Raw genomic sequence first — 21,877 nt, forward strand, 5'->3', positions numbered from 1 at the left:
CGTGGCTGTACAGGTGCAACACGGAAGTAACTGTGCAGCGAGGAAAGGTGTGTTTTGGGAGGGTTTTCTCTCGGCTTTTAAAGTAAAGCAGACTCCGAAAATTCACATTTGACATATAATCCAAGGTAGGAAACAACACCGGCATGTTTTTTTTTTTTACTATTCCCTTGCATTGATAACTTCAATGTATTCAGGTGAATCTGTTTTTGAGTGCAGTGATTTGTGTAGAGCACAGCCACAGGCGGCTCCACTGTTACATGTTCCAGTTTTAAAGCTTTTACCTGTTTTATTTAGTGTACAAGCTCTTGTTACTCAGCTGACCAGCTTGGTGGCACATGGACGTTCCAGAGAAACCCCCGCCTTAACGTGGGACCTTGGTATTCGGACACTGCTGCACTGATGTCAGTTCCACCATCTTTTTTTTTAAGGGTGACAGGAAGATGCCAGAGAGGCCAAGACACCACAAGAGAAGTGAGGAGTACGCAGAAGACAGGAGTAGAGACGGGGACGCTTCAGGCCACACACATCGCCCTGTTTGTGACAGCAGAGGTTGCAACCGAGAGCCCAGCCAGATGGACGACGGGGTTTCTGCTGCTGACAGGAGGCTCGAGCAGAAAAGACAGAGGGACGTGACAAGTTCCTCTCACAGAGATCGTGAGCATCAAGGATCCTCACCACCGTAGGGGCCCTCACAACATCTAGAGACTTATTCAACTTGTTTCCAAAAGAAATAGCAAAGTTGCCTCTTTTCTAAATTCTCAATATCCACAAGTCCTGGATGACATGTCCAACTTGTTCTTATCTTTCAAGATCCTGAAGTTGAGACGCTCTCTTTCACCTTTCAACTCCTTCAGTTTTCAACTCCTTCACTTCTCCAGAAGTTCAGCACCTTTCTTATTTTTTTATATTTTTCAGTCACATGCTACGAAATAGTACTGCAAGTAGTGAAAAATAGCGGTATTTATTTGGGAACAAACATAAACTGTTTAATTTGATATTCAGAGTGTCTTAGCCTGTTGTTGCCACAAAGGGTAATGTATGATCCTCAAAGTTGTTTAGATTTTTAGTTGCTCTTCCCTTGCTAAGTTTTGGAAAGAGCGATAATCTTCCTGTCATAAGTTGTGACTTTTTTCGGTGTGTGTGTGTGTGTCCTTCAGTCCTGTATCCAGATGTGCACCAGATGTGTCGGGGTGTCACTGCACAATCCATCACAATGTTATGAAAACTATCGTGAAATTTGGACGATCTCGCCAAAAATGAACCTCTTTCTGTCTCCGCACAGGCCCAGGGAGACGTCAATGTATTATTCAGAAGAGCAATATTATGGGCGACAGCGCACAGAAGCTCTTTACAATTTGAGATACATCGTGACCAGCAGAGGCAAGTCAAGTGTGTTTTTCTCCTTGAGACCAGAATACTACTTTGATAAGAGTCCCCTTCACAGCCTCATGATCCAGATCAGTTTAACACCAATATTCGCTTTGGATATTCGGACACATTCCTTTTTATTTATCCTTCACTGAAAGTGCACTGGCCCCGGTCTGAAGAGAAAAACCCCAGAATGCTGCGGGCTGAATATCAGATGTGAACCTGATGTTTGAAAAACCCATTAAATTGAATTTAAAGGCTTAATCAGATCGGATTTATGACAGAAATCGGTTTTCGTTCCTGATCAGCCGCTCCATTCGTTGACTTCAATTTTCCGCCTTCATTTTTCTCCCCCCTTGGCTTGTAATCCTGTGCCTCCCAGGTCTTTGCCAGATTATGGAGGTTTTTGTGAATCTTCTAATCATCATCTGTGCCGGAGTGACGCACAGCAACAACGGGGGTTACCGTGATCTGGCCAGCCTGGGCGGGATCTACGCCTACCATTTCGGGGGTGCCAATGCCTTCACTGGTGCCGAGGCCGAGAGGGTGAAGAGCCTGGATCGGCAGTTCAATCAGCTCAAGCGGCCTCCGTACGCCTTCGCCATGGCTTGGGGCGGGGTTTTGATGATCTACGCCCTGGCCACGCTCGCCCTGGGGATTTTCAGGGTCACTTTCCGCTGGCCGCCCGTATTGCTGGGCGAGGCTTTGCTTAACCTCCTGATCAGCCTGGGCTACATCCCGGCGCTGGCCTTCTTCTTCATCAAGCTGCAGGACACCTACAGCAACCCCATCTGTACGGACAGAGAGCAGATGTACAAGAGCAAAGGGCACAAGGGCTTCGAGTGCCAGTTCAACGGCGCCGACATCGCAGGGGGTCTCTTCGGGGTGCTGGGGGTCTTTGTTTTTATAGTTGGTGCCGTATTAGCCATCAGGGCTTTCAGGTCAGTGCGGGAGCGGAAAAAGCAAAAGACAAACTTGGACAATCATCTTTAGGCCATGATTATTCATGAATATGTTACGCACCGCTATGATCATTTTTACAGATGTTATGTTTATGGACGTTTTATAAGCTTTTAAATGGGATTATCCTTTTATTATTCCTGTTACTTTGTATTGTATCATTATATTTTGATCAATGTGTCTTTGTAATAAACTGCTATGTTGAGACATTTTCAGATGAATAAAAAAAGTACCAAACAACTTCAACATTTAATTGTCTTTTTGTTATATTTTTGTCATAGGCCCACATCTATAGGCCTGTCACTGTTATTCAAGATAATTTCATATTTGTAATTCTCCAAAACTGCAGACAATGTTTACAAAGGTGTTCCATTTTTGATGGAACATTTTGGCAAATGCTCCTTGATTTTTTTTTTTTCTTGGATCTGTTTTGACCCATTTACATTTAGGCTTAGTGCACTTTCCGCAATTGGTTGCAATTATCACATAATTACAGGTTTGCATGTGCACAATATCACAGTGTCTAATAGTGTTATCATACATTATAAGGAATAATATAGAATATTATAAAAACTAACCAACTGTTTATTTCTCCTCATGTTGTTGGTCAGTGTTTTCAGAGGTTTAGAGTTGTGACTCAATCATTTATTATTATCTTTAGTAGTTTTCATGTCTGTTTAGATCTCCAAACATGCATGTGTTTAGATAGCATTTTAGGAAAAAGAAAAAAAGTGATGATATAATCTCCTCTCTTAAGCACTCGAGTTTTCTATTTTCATCGCATTTTATTTTATTAAAAATGAAGCGGATGCATTTCCGCTATACACCACTAGATGGCAGATGTGATGATGAGAATGAGGAGCACAGCATTGTATGGGTCTATAGGTGATGAGTGAAGGTGTTTGATGTGATTTGTTCTTGTCAATCTGAATATTTGATAAAGGGAAGAAGCATATCTTTGAGAATTTTGCATTACATTTCACCCCTGGAATGCGACAGACAAAAACTTCCTAGTTCAACGAGTAAAAGGACACTGGACAAAGAAAAATTCACAGTAAAAATTATAATTTTTTTATTGCTACTTGGCAGCATTTTAAATGAAATAACAACCGTTTCTCTCTCTCTCTCTCTCTCTCTCTCTCGCGCTCTCACTCTCTCTCTCTCGAGGTTCAAGGGGATATAGTTTTCTCTAACAAACAGCGAAAGTGCTTGTTGTTAGCCCTGCGCCTACATAATAGTGCTTCTAATTATTAAACATTAGGTTAAGTTTTTTGCAGCAATCTGCATGCTGGGATATAAACCTAAAAATATTAGATACGCTAGACTTTGTACAAATGATTCACATTTTGTATGTCATTTATTGGTTTACATTTAGGGCATGCTTTCAACATTAAATGCATTTCATAAGGAGAACCTTTAGAAGTACCATAATATGTGACAGTGTCCCTGTCACTTTATTCTGCAGTGGAGAGGGAAATACTTATTCATATGACGCAGTGAAGTAAAAAAATAAACACTGGCTTTTGGGCATCGAAAAGAGAAAAAAATTGAACATTTCTTGAAAACATTGCACAGAGAGGAACTGTGTGATTAAACAATGGTCACTTTGGTCACATGGTTGACAGCAGAGGAGCCTTGATCGCTTTCATTCATCATTTTCATACAGAGTTACAGGCTGACTCGCAAGATAGCATGCATACAGTTAGGGTACATGTGCTTCATTTCACACACACACACACATACACACACACACACACACACACACACACACACATCCATTTCACAACCTTGTTGTGCAGTGAGCTTCTGGGCTTGTGCAGTAAAAACATCCCTTATGATGGATCTGCGGTACTAAAAAGAAGTGACACAGTGGTTAACTCATGAACACACACCTTCTGTTTTGGTCTGTCTCGGGAAAAATTATGGGATTTCCAATGCCAGAATTAGAGGATCTTTGCAGCTAAGCATTGTCCTCCCCTCCACTGCCCCGCACGCCGTCCCTCTGTATCTACACATGCAGTCGTCAAAAGTACACGCACGCCGATTAGTCTACTGGTACACGGATCACGACACAAACATACTTCGTGCTCCAAGCGTGGATTGTACTGGAGAGTCAGAAGATACGCGGTGTTGAGGACAAACAGGACTGATGTACAACCGGGATTCACGGGGACATAAAGTCTACCCTGAAAAAGGGGGCAGAGTGACAGCTGCAAATGCGGGTGGAGCAACGACAACAAAACAATGACCCGTTCACGGCGAAAAACAACTAACGTTGACTCATAAATCTGTATCGAATCCGTCGTGATGGTTTGTGTCGATTGAACTGCACCACTGCCAACTGGCCCCTTAAACTTAATGAAATAACACGCAGGGGGAGGTTTTTCCCCGCCCCAATCTGTCCAGAAATCAAACTATTGAGGCTTCCAAAACTTCAATATTACATTTTTGGCAGAAATAGTCAATAGTATTGGACATCTTGAGAGAGAGAGTGACAATTCAAGTGATACGTTATGATATTGATGTTCTCTACATGTACCTTATGTAGGCGGAGGTGCGGGAATTTTGGGCACGGGCCGAAACAGCAGAGAGCTTTCCTCCTATGTCTGCTCTCCAACACAGACTTAATAAAATGAAAAGAAGAATATAAAATCTGTTTTTTCTTTTTAAATCTGAGGTCAGTCTCAGGAGCGGTCAGTGCTTTGATATGTGCAAAAGAACGCGCAACTTCTCAATATGTAATGTTCATCACATGACAAGACAGCAGAGGGACAATACGTTGTAGCGACGGTTGAGCGCTGTTTTCCAATATTTCCAGCATGGCCCAAAAAGTTTTAGTATATATGCAATTGTCCTTGCAGTATATTTATGAGCAGAGATAGCACGTGTGAGAGGGGAGGAGCTGAGAATTCATATTATTCTGTTTTGAAACATGTGATGTACAAAATATTAGCATTTGGGACACAAAGAGCAGAAAATAAAGCCACTCTAACGGCATATAAAACACAATATGATCAAAACCTCATATATTAAACTTAAATATACGCATCTTCTAAATATCATTACTTTCTATATACAAAGTGCTTCCACAGCAAATTCTTTTGAAGAAACTCAAGCTGGAGAACGACAGGAGACGAATCGGACATTAATTAAGGCGTAATCCATGACTTCTCACCCACTCCTTTGGAGCAACGTGAGGCCAGGTTAGAACTACCCGGGCGCTAAAAGGGCTTGGCGACAAACACAACACGGACGAGGGCTGAGCAGATGGATCCTCCTGTCACAGGGAGGGGTCAAGAGGGGGACGATTTAAGGCTCGAAGGGGAACGCTAAAAGGTCTAATGCTTGACCTCCGCCGACACGGAGTGGAAAATAAAGATATGCATCTGATGTAGGAACTTCTCATGCAGGCAATTACCCGACTTTGGCCTTCCTCGAACCGCGAGCAGCCCCCGCAGAGCTGCATCGTCTTTTGGCACAATGCAGGGAGGTCGTGGGATGGATGCACTGAGGTTCGTTCGGCTGCATAATATTCACCCCTAGGTTTAAATAATAACGTGGTCTTAGGGAGGTCAACTTTGACAACATATGTTCATATCTCGGGAGAAACTATGGCACCGACGGGGGAGTCAGACTGAGCCTGGGAAACAGGCCGTTCGCTCCGATAGGACCAGGCCCTCCCTGCAGCAGGGAATCCTCCTGACAGTGCTGCTGCGCTGATGAATATATTCTTTTATCCGTGAGATGAATCCTGAAGGCGCGGCTGAAACAACAGCAGCAAAGTAAATGTGGCCGGGTAACACTTCGCGGCGGTTTTGGGAGCGGGTTCGCGGCACGGTGATGACGCGAATGGCAGCCGTCACGGTGTGCAAAGGTCTTTACTTTCAGAGCATCACTGAATCCCTGCCTTTCCAGGCCCTGGTCTTTACTTTTATACCTCGCAACGCTTCGGTTTATGATAGAGGGCAAAAGAAATTCCCATGTCAACAAACACTCGCTGAATGTTGTCCAGTCTCGCCTGATTTACAAGCCTTATTTTTGACAGCAACCTGCTGCGCAGAATCCTCCGATTGAATTTAAGTAATAAACGTAACAGCAGACAGACTTCAAAATAAACCTTTGTGTGAGATGAGGTTGCGTTGTAAAAACACACCGACGGTGTCCGTGGTTACGGCTAGGCTCCTGCTCTCAGACTTCATCCTTAAATACACCCTGAATATCATCTGTATGTGGATGAAAAAGAAGAAAAAATGAAATGAATGATGAAAAAGAAAAAGGAAAAGGAAGGCGCAGAGATGTGGCTCTATAAAAAAAAATAATACCGATGGCTGAAAATGCTTGGATACCATATTGTATGACTACGGCTACAGGACATATTCAGCCAAAAAGTAGATAAAATTTGTTCCATTCGTTCCATGACAGAACACCATTTAATGATAGTCTATTTTTTGATGTTGGGTATAAATACTGCCAGTGTGGGGTTTGTAGTTGAATCTCCATTTGAAAAAAAATAAAAATGATCCGAGACTTTGTCGTCACAGATTAGTGTCGCCGCTGTGTGACACTGACATTACTATTCGACAGATTTGTCCGGGTGCTTTGAAATCTCGTGACGGGAAGCAGAACCAGAGTGGCACCTGCGTGACGTGAACGCGCCATTATGCTTTGTGAACTTCACGCGTTTCGTCGGCAACAAGCTGCACGTGCGCCGCGGTGTAGTGTAAAGATGACTAAGTTCGGGCTACGGAAATGCAGTAGGTCTCGCGTTTCTGTGCCATCCCGTAGGATTTGGCCTGCGGTCACAGGAGAGAGTGACCGCACCACCCCGCCTCAAAATTTAACTAAGGAGCTATTTCAAGACGCAGCCGGTTCGTGACCCAGCTGGGAGGCTAAGTCGTCTACTGTAGGCACTTTTTCTTGTTAAAGTCTCAGGGGCTGCTCTCAGGGACCTGGCAGACTTTGGAGCCCCTTGGAGAGAAGTGAGCGCGACGTCGCATTTCTTCTACGCGTTGTCTTGGCCGCTTGACTTTCCGAGTAAAGGGAAATAACGCTGATGTGCTAGGTGTCCCGTCCCGGGTCCACCTCTTGCTGGACTCCGACGGTCAGCCTGAGGAGAATCCAGGTCACCCTCTTGTCTTTTTCAAGACAAACCCCACGCCTTCGTCGCACCGGACTCTCACCGCTCCGATTTTCTCCTCTCGCACGAATCTGAATGGCAACTGAAAGTAAAACATCCCTCTGACTCCCTTGAATGGCACACTCTGCCGCCATACTGTGCTTCGCTATGACGTTTTAAAGGGCGGTGTCATAGACTTCCTGCTGCGAGATCGGGGCGGGCCCGGGGCTCGGCGCCAGGCCGGGGTTAAAGGGAGGAGGCTGCGAATGATCCCACACAGGGTCTTTTAAGGAAGGGGGTGTGGAAGGTGCAGATGGTGCTGAGACCAGAGGGCTCTGCCCCCTCAGCTGCTCCCTGACCTCCTGCTCCAGACAAGGGGGCACAATCAGCTGGTCTTCTGGGTCCTGCTGAGCCGGGGCAGTGAAATAGCCAGACTTCTTTTTCGGCGCCTCCAGCGCCACCTCGATGAGGTTGTGACTGTCCTCGGGGGCCACCACGGAGCCGTTGGACAACTTCTTCGCGAACAAACTCGAAGTGGACGGGGACTTCTTCAGGTCCGCGATTTCTCGGCCACAAACAGCCAGCAGGCAGCCGTTTGTGGCCGACACCACTACGCTGTTCTGTCTGCGCATCTTGCCGTTCGGATAGTTGGAGCTCCGCTTTTCAAGGTCGGTGTCTTTGGGGCTCTCGGGGGCCCGGAGCTGGAAGGCGCAGCAGTGAATGTCCACCTCCACCTCGAGCTTGCTACCATTGGAGATGACGCCTTCGAGCGGAGTTTCGTCATCGCTGTCCAAACCGTTGTCCGACTGGACGCTTGAGAAGGCGGCGCAGGACGGTTGACGCTGGAACAGGGCCGGGTGCATCCCGGGCCCCGCAGCGCCCGGCGCCATGATCCCGAACAGCGGGGTTCCGGGGTGCACGCTGCACCGTCGCTCCGGGCGGGAGGCCGGCGTGGAAGACGGGTGCTCGTCCGAAGCGGTGGACCCCGCCTCGCTGCCCATCTCGGACGCCGACGTCTCACTGTTAAACTCGGACATGACGCCGCTGACGGACGACAGGGTGGCCGTATCGCTGGAGGCGGGCGTCAATGAAACCGATAGGGGGACATGGGGCGGCCCCCGGGGTTCGGCAGCGGACTCACAGGTACAGCTGTCTTCGGTGATATTCAGGGACAACACCACAGCCCCGATGTTGTCCCTGCAGCCGTAGCTCTGAGCGAGCGAGCACAGCTTCTTGGCGGCGGCGCGTGGATCCTGCGTCGCCTGAACGGTAGACACGGCCTCCCGGTGGGAGACGCTCTCGAACAACGCTCGATTCCCTAAGATCAGGAACTCGTCCTGAGAGCAGAGGGGTTCGGTGTGCACCCAGGGCTTCGGGAGCACCCATGGAGAAAGATAAGAGCAGCCAAGCAGGCGTGAGCAGCATGTCACTCCGCTCACTTTGTTATCCTTTAAAACAGAAAACCCATTATAATACAGCACACAAGCGTAGAAATTCTTGATTCTGAATCAGTGTAAAAATGGAAACGGGAGCCATGTTGGATCGGTGCATTACCTCTGTGATGATGGCTTTACTGAGCTTCACTCGCTCCATCTCCTCGGCGCAGTTCTCCAAGCTGTAGACCTTGGAGAGCGGGACAGGACTACCATTCCGACACAACACCGCCTGGCAGGTGCCCACGTTGGCGACGGTGAGGCTGAGGGAGCCTCCTGACTCCGACGACTCGCGGTGGATATAACAGAGCAAGGCGGAGGCACCCAGTTTCTGGCCGGCCATGCCTAATTTCCTGTCCCCGAAAGCAAAAAAAAAAAAACAACACAACAAACCTCCTTGTCAAACATGGGAAATCCACTGCTCACTTATAGCAACGGAAGGTACACACATCCATGTCACCTGTGTGAGGTTAGAAAAGTATTGCTCATGTACACGTTGTCCACGCTGGATTGCTGCAGCTCTTCACACAGCACATCCCCCATGGTGCACTGCAGCAGACGAGGCACTTCCTCATTGCGGTCGCCGTCGAAGATCCCGTAGCACGCGTCCACGCCGTCTCCGAAACGGTCCACAGCCAGCACGGACACGCACAACCTGTTTCCCGACAGAAGCCGCGACGGCAAAAAGATGACTCGGCGCTTCCCGTACAGAAGTAAATCTCATTTATCGTTCGGCGAGTTAAGACCGCAGCTCCGGGCCAAGCCAAAGATCAAATCCATCACTGTGAGTGGCCCGCCATGGTGACAGTGACCCTGGAGGATCGGTCGGGCACGCTGAGCGCCCCGGCCGCTATATATCAAATTGTTTTATTCATTTGCACTGCAGAAGATACAGTTAGGAAAAAAAAAAGGATCAATTGGCTGGCCCGGTGCCAGCGGTGGGTACCTGCTATTGGTTCAACGCGGTCGGAACAGATGACAAAAACACACTCTGCGGAAGGACAAAGCCGAAAGACGCTCACTTGTTCCTCTGGCCGCTCATTTCGGAGTATCCATGGCGCCACGGCGTTGCGGCGCTGAGTGAGTCAGCCGCCGCCGTGGCCGACTTCTGGTCTAATTTGAGGGTGGTGATGTGACTAGGAAAAAAAAAAAACGAGAAGGGGAATTATTTTAGATACGGCAAATATGCAATAGACATATTGCAAATTTGCAATATGCAATAGCTATATGCAATATGTTATATTCAAATATGCAACAGTTTCATATTGGGTTGCTGTGCTCCTGGTCGGATTCGCGCAAAAATGGTCGTTTTTTTTTTGTTTTTTGTTTTTTTGCCGAAAAATTGTTTCGGACCTGCAAGCCGGCGGAATCACCTGAACAGATTGAGCGTTTTGTGTTCCAGCATCAGGCCGCCGTTGCCCGTCAGGTCCAGCTCCTGCAGGGTGGCGGGCAGCGAGTCCGGCAGCTGGATCTCTGTCATCTCGTTGCAGCTCAGGTCGACCAGCTTAGGACGAGCGAAACGCACTCGGCGTGAGACGGGCGGAAAGCACAACGGAGGGGGACGCATGTGACAGCGCGGGCGGTCTGACCTTGATTTCGGGCAAGTTGAGGATCTCCGGGAAGACGGCGATGTGATTGGAGTGGGCGATCAGTGTGTGCAGCCTCTTGCAGTTGGACACGGTGGAGGGGATCGTCTTGAGCTTGTTGCCACTTAGATTAAGCTCCTCCAGCAGCTCCAGCTTACTGAGTTTACTGGAGGCAAAAGAAAAAACAAAAAAACATGACTTGGTATTTCTCAATTGGAAATCCTGATTATTCTAAATGCCAGTGTTTTGTCACGCTGGAAAGCTGCAGGTGTGTCACAAGGGACTCGCTGAGGACGTTTTCCTTGATATGAGATCTGTTTTGGGAGAATTTACAGTCCCGAGCCCAAGAATATCCCAGAGTGACCTAGTTTTCCTGCAAAATCAAGCAGAAACGTTGTCTTTTTATCATTAGCCAGCTAAATATATTTACTTTTATCCATTAGTCATAATTTCAGCCCTTAGATGATGAGTTTAAACTCTCTCTGGTCTAAAGTACTTGTACTGCCTTGGTGCTTTGCTGTTTCTATTCCTCACATTATCCAAAGCTTCTTTTTATTACCGCTGCTCTGACAAACTGTGGCAGTTTTTTGATATTAAAATCAAAATTGAAAAAAGGGGTCCGTGAAACGATATTGCAGTTTGATGAAATTTGACATACGGCCAAACGTCGGCCAGCCCTTCTCGATCAATCTGAGGAGCGCAGCCAGTGCTGGCGACAGAGGAGCGACGGCGGGCTAAACCCAGTTACACTGTGAGCTCAAGCGCATGCAAACTCCAGAAATCCAATGATACCGGAATTGATTTATCGGGAGACGTTAGAAGGATATAAAACGGCATCTTATGGGACGGTGTTTTTTTTTTTTCAGGGCTCGATCGGGACGACGCCCCCCCCCAAGCCCACCTGGCCGGGAAGGAGAGCATCTGGTTATAGGCGATATGCAGGACCCGCAGGTTCTGGTGTCCCGCCAAAAGAGCCCCACAGTCTTCGCTCAGGTTGTTCCTGGTCAAGTACAGCTCCTGCAGTGTGCTGAGGCTCTCCTCTGATTGGCTGCTGGGAGGAATACTTTCCAAGGCGTTGGCTGACACGTTTAAATATTTCAGGCTGCGGAAGGGACAGAAAATAATATGAAAGCAACATGCCAGCTTATAGAAATGATCTCCACCCTGTTTGTCGTGCCGTATCCAGGATATTGAAGTGGAGCCGTCCAATCTGGTACGGTCTCCGGGGCATTTGGAAGAGAAACTGATATTTCTATCTCATACATTTATTCCTACTAAACACCGTCGACAAAGCGGGTGTGGTTTTTGTTCATAAGGGTGCATTAGGGCCGCCCGGTTGCGCTATTGTGTCGTTTTTCGCTTTTTTCGTTTCCTATCCGAGTCGCACCTATTTCCAAACACCGGCTTTCGCCTGCAGCTGTGGGAGTTGGAGGTCACCGCCTGCTTCGGTCAGGGTGATCTTTCTCCTGCGCTCATGAGGAATGGCCTCCGCCTGCCACTCGACCGCATTTCAAGAACATGACATGAATACAGAAAAATCTGCTGACTTTGTGCAAGTTATCAAGTGAGGTTGTTTACGTGTTTGGTTACTTTAGCCTTTGCTGTGTTTATCATAAATACGGCACAAAAGTGGAAGATTAATTGACATGCGAGCAATTTTCAAAATCGACAAGGGCCAAACACTTCAAGATAAATTATCGGTGATTGACTGTATATACAGTACACACCGTATACAATTTAAATCCTGCTCCGTCTGTAAGTCTAGCTGCCCAGTAAGGCGATCGTGCATCAACCGCGGCCATTATGCCCCGGCATTACAAAGAGAGCCAAGTACAATAGAGGACTTGAACTGCTAATGGGTTTTAAGTGATTTACAGCACGGGAAATGACAGTCTAGAATGATCCATCAATGTGGACCAAAGCCCTCCCACACACACACACACACACACACACACGATCGAGACAATGAGCAACGATACATTAAATGCTTCCTTTAACCAAAACCGGGTCCAAATTGCTGGTTCTGGAACTAGATTTTACAGCAAAAGAAATGTCAAATTTCTAATTATTCATGAAAAGCATCAAGAATAAGGAGTGAGACCAAAAGAGGAAAGAAAGAGTGGGGGGAACTCACTTTAAGGCCTTGTAAAAGAGACTCTCTGGGAGCTCGGCTAGCCTGTTGTGCTGGAGGTCTAGGGCTTCCAGAGGGACGTGGTCAAGTAGGTCAGGCACTCTCTGCAAACAATTGTTCCCTGCCAGCAGCTTTCTCAAACTCAAACTGTTGAGCAGCCTATTGGAAGCACGAATAAGGTTTAGAGAGACGGAACAAGAGCAGCCCGGCAGAACAGAAATGAATATCAATATCTCCCCATGCAGATTCCACTACAAGTGAAGCTGAGAGGAAATTATGGTGCACAGAGTTTTAATGATCCATTAACACCCTTTTTTCAGCTCCATTCTCTAAACGGGCCAAGCAGGAGTTTAAGCACTGAAACTTGCTTGTGGAACTCCTGGACAGGATGGCGTTCATCACGGTGTCACAAATTACGTTGAATTATTTTCCAAAATCATTGACAGGAAACAATCAGTGACCTTGATGGAAGGTCAGAGAGGAGGTTGTGCGTGACATCCAGCATCTCGATTTTCCTGCAGTCACACACCCAGTCCGGCAGGTACTCCAAAAGGTTCCTGTCTCGACACACACACACACACACAAATACATTGCAGTTAGCATTTTGATTGTAACAGTGCCAGAGAGTAGGCCTTGTTTTATATGAGTGAATAAACTCGAAAGCTCAAAATATGAATAATGGAGGTTTACCATGTCGGGGACGGAGTCTGCATATTTAATAACTGATATTCTGCAGCAGCTTCTACTCCGGAGCGAACCGATGCTTTTTACATTTTGATTTATCCCAAATACTGTCAAGCTTGATGGTAAATCAGATTAGCTTTATACTTGTTCCGGGACTGGTGTGGGTTTAGGGGACCATTAAAGAGATTCAGATAAAGGAGCTCCTGACTGACACAGCAGTTTAGCCGTCCATTTATTTACAGATCTGGAGAAATAGTGCAAAAAAAAAAAAAAAAAAAAAAAAAAAAAAGAACTGTAGAAGGCATGCCAGGCCAGTAGGTGGCCTTGTAGGTTCGCAAGTCAACACAGAATGAGTGCCTTTTTCAGCACGGCGTGAATAAACACAATCACACCGCAACCGTACCGACGCTGTAATGGCACGATCGCATCGCCGCCTGATCCCGACGACCGCATTTCATGAATGAATGTTGTTAAGTCCGAGCTGCGCTCTGCGGGAGCCTCCGCCGCGTAAAACGGCCCTTAAACGCCGCCTCCGTTTGCAGAGTATTCGGTCTTCACAAACACAAGCGCACCTGAGGTGGCTTCTGCCAGCTGGGATTATGTAACAAGGACACACGGGGTAGTTCTCCTCTCGGAAGGGGGCGCGGGTTTTTTTTTTTTTAATCGATCACCTAGAACAAGCGATACGTTACATCCTCTTTGACCTGTTAGACCTCTTCTTATCTGCATACGTGTTGTGTGTTCGGCGCATATTTGCAGAACTCACTGGGATAAGTCCATGTGTGTCAGCTGCTTGGGGACTGGATACATATTGACAGCGTTAAGGCCTGTGGGCAAACAGAGGCAGGATTCAGACAGCGAGCGGCGCGAGAGTACGGATTCAGTCGGCACGAGGAGAGAATAGGGCCCGACCCGAGGGGAGGATGGCGGTTCGCGGCCTCGGCTCGACTCACGGTTGCTGCCGGCGTAAAGCATGCGCAGCGCGAAGCCGCTGAGCGTGAGCGTCTCCAGCTGGTTCCGCTGACAGTAGAGAGTCTCCAGGTTGCAGGCGGAGCTCAGGTCCAATGAGTCTAAGCGGTTGTCCCGCAAGTCCAGCTGAGTCACCTGGTTCACCGGTTCCGCGCCCTCGCTTTTCACGCAGCGCAGCCCGTTTAGCCTGCATTTAAGAACCAAAAGGTGTTAGGTTACTCGAGCACGGGGAATGATGGACATAAAGAGGACAGAAATGAGCAAAAATGGGATGACCGATGCTTAAACTGTGATCGGTAACTTTATTTATTCAATAGGTCTTGAAGAGGCAAAATTTGCAGCTGTGGTGGCCAGTGTTTATCTTTATGAATCAAGACGTATCTAATGGACCGAATCACCGTAGCCATGGTGTCGACACTAGCGAAACACTTGGAAAGCGCTGCATAATTTCTCTTTAAAATAGCAAGGTAAATGTTTGGAGAGTTGAAGATATTATCTCTATTTGACTGAGTTAGATGTTTTTTTTTTTTTTTGTTTGTTTTTTTAATTTTATTTTTCCCTTGCTAGTGAGGAAATAAGTGACCTATAAAGAATATTGTATAATGTGTATCTTGTTATGAGGTTTTGTAAGAATATGTGTGACTCTGTCAAGGAACCTGTTCTAATAAATGTTAAAAAAATAAAAATAAAAAAATTATAAAAAAAAAAAAAAACAATAATAAAATCTCTCAACATATCTTACTCTGCGAAAGAAAAAAAAAATAGCAAGGTAAATTGGAATATCCACTTCATGCACGATCTCTAGAGCTTATCCTGATCTCAGGCACATGTAGAGACATACAATCCTTCCCCCTCTCATTCACACATTTGTTAATTTCACTTTTCTTACTTTCTCACTTTTTTTTTTCAGTTTGATTGCTTCTTTTACATCTGTATTTTGTGTATATGTCTGTTCGGCGTCCTTGAGTGTTGTCGCCTTAAAGAAAAAGGTATCATCGTCATTTTTAGTCGTTTACAGTCTCTAAGGAACTTGCTGCATGTTTTTGGAACGTGGAAGAAACATGGAGACTCCACAAAGAGAGGCCCCCGGTGGGAATTAAACCAGGGAACTTCATGGTATGAAACACTTACCACAGCGCCGCTGCAATGATGTCAATTTAAGACAGTTTGAAGACATGATATCTTTTGAGCGACACTTAAACCGTGGCCTCCCTGTGGCTTCATAACTATGAATATAATGTGTCCCGCAAGTCACTGTGAGGCTTATAAAACAAGACGGACGTGTGGATCAAACACTTGGAGCTAAAAGTACTAAAGAAAACATAAAGCGGGACAAGTCTGAGAACAGCGTCGCCATAAATCCCTGAATGGAAAGAAAGAGTCGGAGAAGACGGATAAACTGCAGCTAGTGAGTTCAAACGGCGCGTTTATTGGAAGACGCGGTGTGACGAGAAGTCGTGCATAACCGGTGAGGAGCACAAGTCTCGCGGGGTTGCAGACGGGTTCATTGCGGTCGCTCGGAAAAAAAAAAAGCAAAAAAAAAAACAAGAGATCGACTAAACTCCAGTAATGAAAAGAGGAAACAAAAAAAAACAAACAAAAAAACAAAAGAGAAAAGCCAAGACCGAGATGATGATGGAAAGGCTGCCAGGGGACAAAGTCTGGGGGGTTTTGGAATGATATTCCTATCTATTCCAATCAAATTACCATCCAACTCTGAAATACGAGTATTATTCTGTCTCTGCGTATTTCTTCTTGAATTTTTTTTAAATTTTTTTTTCCTTTTAATTTCACGTTATTATTCATTTCTCCTGCATATCCCCTTGGACCCCCCCCCCCCCCCCCCTCCCGCCCCCTCCATTTCATTTGAGAGTTTTTCTTTTATTTATTCTTCTTTCAGTGGTCAACAGAATAGACCTTTCCTTTCTTAATATGCTCTGGCTTTACATGAGTCAGAGGGGAATGGATCCGCTGCATTAGAGAGAGATCTCTGCTGTGCTCCGAGGCACTCCCGGACTCCGAGGGGGAAAAAAAAAAAAAAGAAGTCAAAACACCATATTATGTTTGCTGGACCAGAGGCTGATGTTACGGAGGGGGCTGATGGGAAGATATTCTCCGCTTCGGTTCAAAAAACCTTTGATCGTATTCCACATCCAGCATGGGGAAACGCACAGCAGACATTTGTGATTTCGGGGGTTTGTGGCTCTTAATTCTCTGACGTCTTAAAAAAACGGGTGTTTCTCTGCAGGTGCCGCTGATCCAACGCATTGCACGTGTAAATCCCCCCCCGGTCGTGTCGAAAGCACATTTCAGCGCTCGGGGTCGCGATGTCGCCTAGACCTGGGCAACTCGGTCTTAAGAATAGTAGGAGAAACTCACACGTTCATTCATTATCAATACCAGTGGACTCCGACTTCTTTTGGACCAGTTTTATGAGACCAGTTTCATGCATGAACGTGTTTCCGCGGACCGGTTCGAGGCACGGGGGGGTTCAAATCGTAAAAACTTTTAATCTGAATACACTTTATGTAAGGCAATTGCAACATTAAGTGCGGAAACGGTCATTTTTCAAAATAAGATCTGGAAGGTTACTTTTTTTTCCGCGGTCCGGTACCAAATGATCCGGGGGGGGGGAACCTTTTCGCTGCGAGGCGGAGGCAGTGACCGCCACGCCGCTGTCCCGCCCACATAGGAGAATCAATGGACATCCGCGCCTCGCTTCACACCCGCCTCTGAGCCCCTGAGCCACTGAGCTGTTACTAAGCCAACAAACACAGCGGGCTGCGGATCCCCAAGGCTCCCAGGTGAGGACAAAGGTGCTCAAACAGATCTTTCGAGCTCAGCCGAGCCGGACTCGGGAGACGGATTACGATTAAAGGCTAATAGACGGGGGGGGGACATTCATCTTGCTGACGCTAGTTGAATGAGAAATAAAATATAATAGATAGGCGGCGGGATGTTTTCCCTCTGCTCGCGGCTGATTGACCGAGAAATGAGAGAGCTAAATCTGTGTTATATACGAGTATTGACACGATATCGCGCATGATGGATGGGTTTAATAAGAGGAGAAGAAGAACGTAATCACAGGGATGGAGGAGGTGGCGCCAGAGGGCGGAGGGCTGTTTACTTCCCGGCCGGCTTACCGGAGGTCGATGTTTTTCAGGTGGCTCATTCTGGCCAAGGCACAAAGCTCCAGACACTCCACTCGGTTTCCGGCCATGGCCAGCTTATCCATCGCGCTCAGCCTCCCCAGCGGCGACGGGACGTGGCCGAAGTCGTTGAAGGCGAGGCCGAGGCTGCTGAGCTGGGAGAGGTCGCCCAGTTCCTCCGGCAGGGAGCTGAGGCGGTTCCCGTCCAGAGACAGCGTCTGGAGGCTGCCCGGCGGAGAGGAGAGACAGTCATGTTTTTCCCCCCCCGTCTCCCCTCCGAGGAGCGGTCAATGCATCGGCGCGCGTCCATTTGAAGTTCATATTTCTTTGTTCCTCGTCGCTCTAAATTTAGCAGAGACGGATTTAGCGCGCCGGCTTAATCTTGTTGCGTAACGAATGTTTTAAAACACACGAATGAGGCGGCTGCGAAAATATCCGTCCGATGTATCCGCGCGCCAAATTATTTATGTGTTCGTGACCACGTCCCGTCGCCGCGTCACCTGCGGAGGTCGCCGATCTGCGCGGGGACGGCCTGGAGGTTATTACAGGACAGGTGGAGCTCGGTGAGGGTGAGGATCTCGCAGACACACCCGGGGAACACGCCCAGTCGGTTGTGAGACAAGTTCAAGCACTTCAGCTGAGAAAACCTAGAAGATGAGGAGAAGATGGTGTAGAGTTGCAGAGCAGCTGGGACAAAAAGCTAAGACTCACACTGGACTTTAACTCCTCGAAATACTTTATTTTCTCTTCAGCGAGTTTCCAAACCTCACCCTAGTTGCCATTTTGTGAGGAGAGGAAGCAAAACTCAAATTTTGCTTTCATTCTCCCTTAAAATAGACAGTGAGCGTGTGTATATATAGCGGCGAGTGCGCGTCCAGATGAGTTGAAACTTAGTTCCTGACGAATGTAGGAATCCACAAACCTTCCTGTGACCCTGTTCAGATTCAGAGCGAACGGATCTGAGATCTTCGCGCACGCTCAAAACGCCGGGGCTTTTTAACCCGCGGCCAAGAAAAGAGGAGGGGGGAGGGGACGTGACTGGAATCGTCACACGGTACCAGAGAATGAGACTTTCTCGCCGACCGCCAGAACTCCGAGGACCGACGAGGGCGACCCGGACGGCGGCGTATCTACGAATCAACTCGACCAAACTATACGCCTGATTTCCGTCGGGACGGTCTCCCCCGACCCCTACCGTCTTCTTGTTTTCTTGCATTTGGCTGCAGACGCCACGCAGCTTTGTTTTCTTTTCACTCGCTTTTTATAACTAAATCTATTGCTCCATCACTCCTGGCTCCTTGGGAAGGCCCGCAGTTCTGGAGATGGGTCGGAGAGCGACAGAAAACTACGGCCGCGATCTGCGCGGGCTAGGAAAGGGTAATATTGGCCAAACTGCAGACCCAACGCGACACTATTAGTTTACAATGCCACCTAGTTTGGGCAGGTCATAGCTCCACCTTCCGCAAAAGTGATTTCAAAGTACTCCACAAGCAATATTTAAGTATAATTTGTATTACACCGGGATAAATGAGGTAATCCCGTGTTCCTTGTTGCTTCCATATCTACTAGTGAAACCTTATTCTTGATACCCAGAACAGACTACAATTGACCAAATGATGGGTTTCATTCTATGAGGGTTTCTAATGAATAACATTTGATGAGAGGTGATGGTATGTTCTGCTGATTTAAATAACCTCAGTGTGCAATGCAGGTGTTTTCTGTCTATGTTTGAGTCTATTTGTGTGTGTGTGTGTGTGTGTGTGTGAGCTTACCGAGGGAGGTTGAGCAGGCCTCCGGGACCTTGCTGGCTCATGAAGTTGTGTCGCAGGTTGAGGTGTGTGACATCCTGGCTGTAGAAGAGATACTCAGGCACAGCTTCCAGGCTATAGCAGGACAGGTCTACCATGCTGACTGTCTGAGACACCACCTTCACACACACAAACACCCACACACACACACACACACAAAGACACTGAATTTCCACATCTTTTGACAACATCTATGTATCCGGGGTAGGATCTTGGAAAGGCAGATTTTCTTTATAACGTTCACATGGTTGCAACATTTAACACTGGATGCCGTTCCAGTCAAACCGCACCAGGGTTCACAGCCTGACTCAGGGGGCATCTCAGGAATGGTAAGGGTTTGAACGCCGCTGCCACAGAGCTTACGTTGGCTTTTCCCGATGGGACACGGGCCTCACTACATCCTTTCTGCTGAAGCGGAGTCATCTGTATTCGGTGCGAGTCTTGTTTTCTCGCTCTGTAAAGATTGGCGGATCGGTTTCTTACACGGACAGAGTTTTGTAAAACCTACCAAATAAAAGTCCCAATGAAATGATTAGACGTTTGACTGGAGCTACCGACAAAGGAAGGCCGCCTTGAAGATGTTGGATTAGTTCTGCATGATGGGTTTCTAAACTCTTAAATCAATTCCACCCAGTTTAAGTGGTGAAACCTTGGGAAACGTCCTGGGTCTGTGTCGGTGGGTCCGGAGAGCGAATCGGAGTCTTCGTCTGCTTGTTAGTGTCTCTGGTTGTGAGATTAGTTAGATTGGACTTAAATCTACAACAGCAATCAGATAAATGGAGGAGATTTTTCTAGTTCTGTCTCTTAATCCTATACATGCAGCCTTTCTAGTTCAATTTGCCATTTGTTATTGTACAAAGGTTGAACATTGTATTTTTAGATTCAGATTCTCGACTCGCTATTTGCTCACGGGTCCGCCCGGCTCCTTCTTGGCCCTGGTCTTCTACCAAACAGGGGAAGTGAAATTCAATCCCGCGTCGGCAGTATTGGGCTAACCGAACTTTTTCGGATTTCCAGTGGTAAAAACTCAAAACCGCGCACGTTCACCTCAGTGGTTAAACCTCACATTGTTTGCCCGCATGCAGCCAATGAGCAAAAACTGACTGCGATTACGAACAGCCTGATCCATTTTTAATTCACGATCTACGCCGCTTATCCCGCACTCTAGATGCCCATCGCGACCGTCACCCATCGAGAAGGGAGGTTCACCCCGTAAAAAGACATACAACTATTTACCCTCTCATTTACACATTTTTGAATAAACCCACTGCTTGCTTTTGACCGAAGAAATCAAAACCAGGGACCTTCCTGTTGTGAGTCGGAAGCAATAAAAACGTGAGGGACATTTTTAGGGCAATCTGGTAAGCTGGTGCTCTGCCTCTCGCAGCAAATAATCAGACAATATCGCGGACCGTAGGATCTAGGACTATAAGTCCTATAGGTTTTCCACAGAAATGTTAAAAAATTTGTCATTCGTACCATCTAATCTTGAGCTGGGAACTTTGACCTCAGTGCGGAGCAGCCGACGTCACTGGGCAAGAGTCCGGGTTTTATTGTGTGCAATGAATGCAACAGCGCCGCGTTGGATTTCCGCTGCACTCATCAACGCCGGCACTACCAAACTTCTTACCGCAGATAGTTACCATCTGCAGCAGCAAACATTCATCATGAGATAAGGGTTGTAAGCCTACTGTTACAGGGTAATTGCAAAAAGTGTCTCACATTTTTTTCTTTCAATGAAGCAGATGCAGAGGTAGAAGCTCTTCATCATTTAGCCTATGATTGTTTACGGGATAGAAATGATTGCAGGCTACCAAGGCACGCTGGCCCGGTCTGAAGACGCCGTCCTCCATTATCAACAGCACTCAAAATGTGCAGCGGCGTAGAAAATGGGACGGCTGCTCGGAGGGGCGTGACATCACGTTACCGCTTTCGGAGATGACAGACAGAAAACCGCTCCGTCTCCGGAATAACTACTTGGCTGGTTCTTTTAAAAAGGCAACCGGTCTTTAAATAGAGTGCTCAAGGGGTGATGGATGCAGATCGATGGGTGTTGGACTGACACGAGGCTGAAAGGAAAACGCGACAGGTTTGCAGTTTGAGGTGATTGGCGTCGAGATCAGAAACGCTGTGAGCGAAACCTGAAGAATTCTTGTAAAACAAGTGAGAGTTCAGTGACCTCCAACACGCTCTTTAAACAGGTTAGCGTCCGAGTTAGCTACAGAGACGCGAGTCAATCCGCTAGACAATTAACCGCGTGCTATTAAGTTTAGCATCGCGTACGGAAATCTGTAAGAGACGACAAGAACGGGATCCGGAGGAAGATGAATGTGCGCTGATATAGACTTGACTGACGGCTACACCCTCCGGCGTCTGACTCAAAATAATCCGTTTAGTTCAGGCTCCTCGGCTCACCTCGAGAACCCGAAGCGCTGCGACGGGTGTCCTTGTTCCGGCGGCAGCTGTCGCTGAATAATGAACGACCCCAAACAGATAATTCAATAACAAAATAAACTAACTGCAAAGACGCCTCAAAGACATCCCGGGTGTTTCCATGGCTAATAGAGTTTGAGCAGGAGCCCAAATAGAGACGAGTCTTGAGAGGCAAAGGTGGATAGCGGTTGCATCCTTGCGCCCGGCAGAAGAAGATCCCTATTATCGAAGTGATGCAAT

At 47.2% G+C, this 21,877-nt stretch overlaps 2 protein-coding genes across 4 annotated transcripts in view; one reads left to right on the forward strand and one right to left on the reverse strand.

The window, feature by feature from the left end:
- Nucleotides 1–35: 35 nt before the first annotated feature.
- On the forward strand, nt 36–2,544 carry marveld3 (MARVEL domain containing 3). Of its 3 annotated transcripts, none has more exons than XM_086174583.1 (4): nt 36–125; nt 429–679; nt 1,283–1,380; nt 1,751–2,544. In XM_086174583.1, the coding sequence occupies exons 2-4, from the start codon at nt 441–443 to the stop codon at nt 2,359–2,361; spliced, it is 948 nt and encodes a 315-aa protein (XP_086030709.1). In that variant the 5' UTR covers nt 36–125; nt 429–440; the 3' UTR covers nt 2,362–2,544. The 3 variants fall into 3 exon arrangements, with proteins under 3 accessions (XP_086030709.1, XP_086030710.1, XP_086030711.1); XM_086174584.1 differs by having other exon boundaries at nt 42–125; nt 295–679; XM_086174585.1 differs by having other exon boundaries at nt 42–125; nt 437–679.
- Nucleotides 2,545–3,385: 841 nt separating this feature from the next.
- The window catches only part of phlpp2 (PH domain and leucine rich repeat protein phosphatase 2), a 34,742-nt gene continuing 16,250 nt past the window's right edge, over nt 3,386–21,877 (reverse strand). The window contains exons 6-19 of the mRNA XM_086174586.1: nt 19,169–19,323; nt 17,897–18,043; nt 17,391–17,621; nt 14,232–14,434; nt 14,045–14,105; nt 13,056–13,151; nt 12,598–12,753; nt 11,365–11,565; nt 10,467–10,629; nt 10,251–10,381; nt 9,900–10,013; nt 9,338–9,532; nt 8,999–9,230; nt 3,386–8,892 (exon numbers count right to left, since the gene is read on the reverse strand). Of these exons, the coding sequence (XP_086030712.1) occupies nt 7,621–8,892; nt 8,999–9,230; nt 9,338–9,532; nt 9,900–10,013; nt 10,251–10,381; nt 10,467–10,629; nt 11,365–11,565; nt 12,598–12,753; nt 13,056–13,151; nt 14,045–14,105; nt 14,232–14,434; nt 17,391–17,621; nt 17,897–18,043; nt 19,169–19,323 (3,357 nt within the window). The 3' untranslated portion in view covers nt 3,386–7,620. The remainder of the gene's footprint in view (nt 8,893–8,998; nt 9,231–9,337; nt 9,533–9,899; nt 10,014–10,250; nt 10,382–10,466; nt 10,630–11,364; nt 11,566–12,597; nt 12,754–13,055; nt 13,152–14,044; nt 14,106–14,231; nt 14,435–17,390; nt 17,622–17,896; nt 18,044–19,168; nt 19,324–21,877) is intronic.

Source organism: Fistularia commersonii, chromosome 27 (assembly GCF_037954325.1).
Source record: "Fistularia commersonii isolate RoL2024-O1a breed Wild chromosome 27, RoL_Fcom_v1.0, whole genome shotgun sequence".
NCBI lineage: Eukaryota > Metazoa > Chordata > Actinopteri > Syngnathiformes > Fistulariidae > Fistularia > Fistularia commersonii.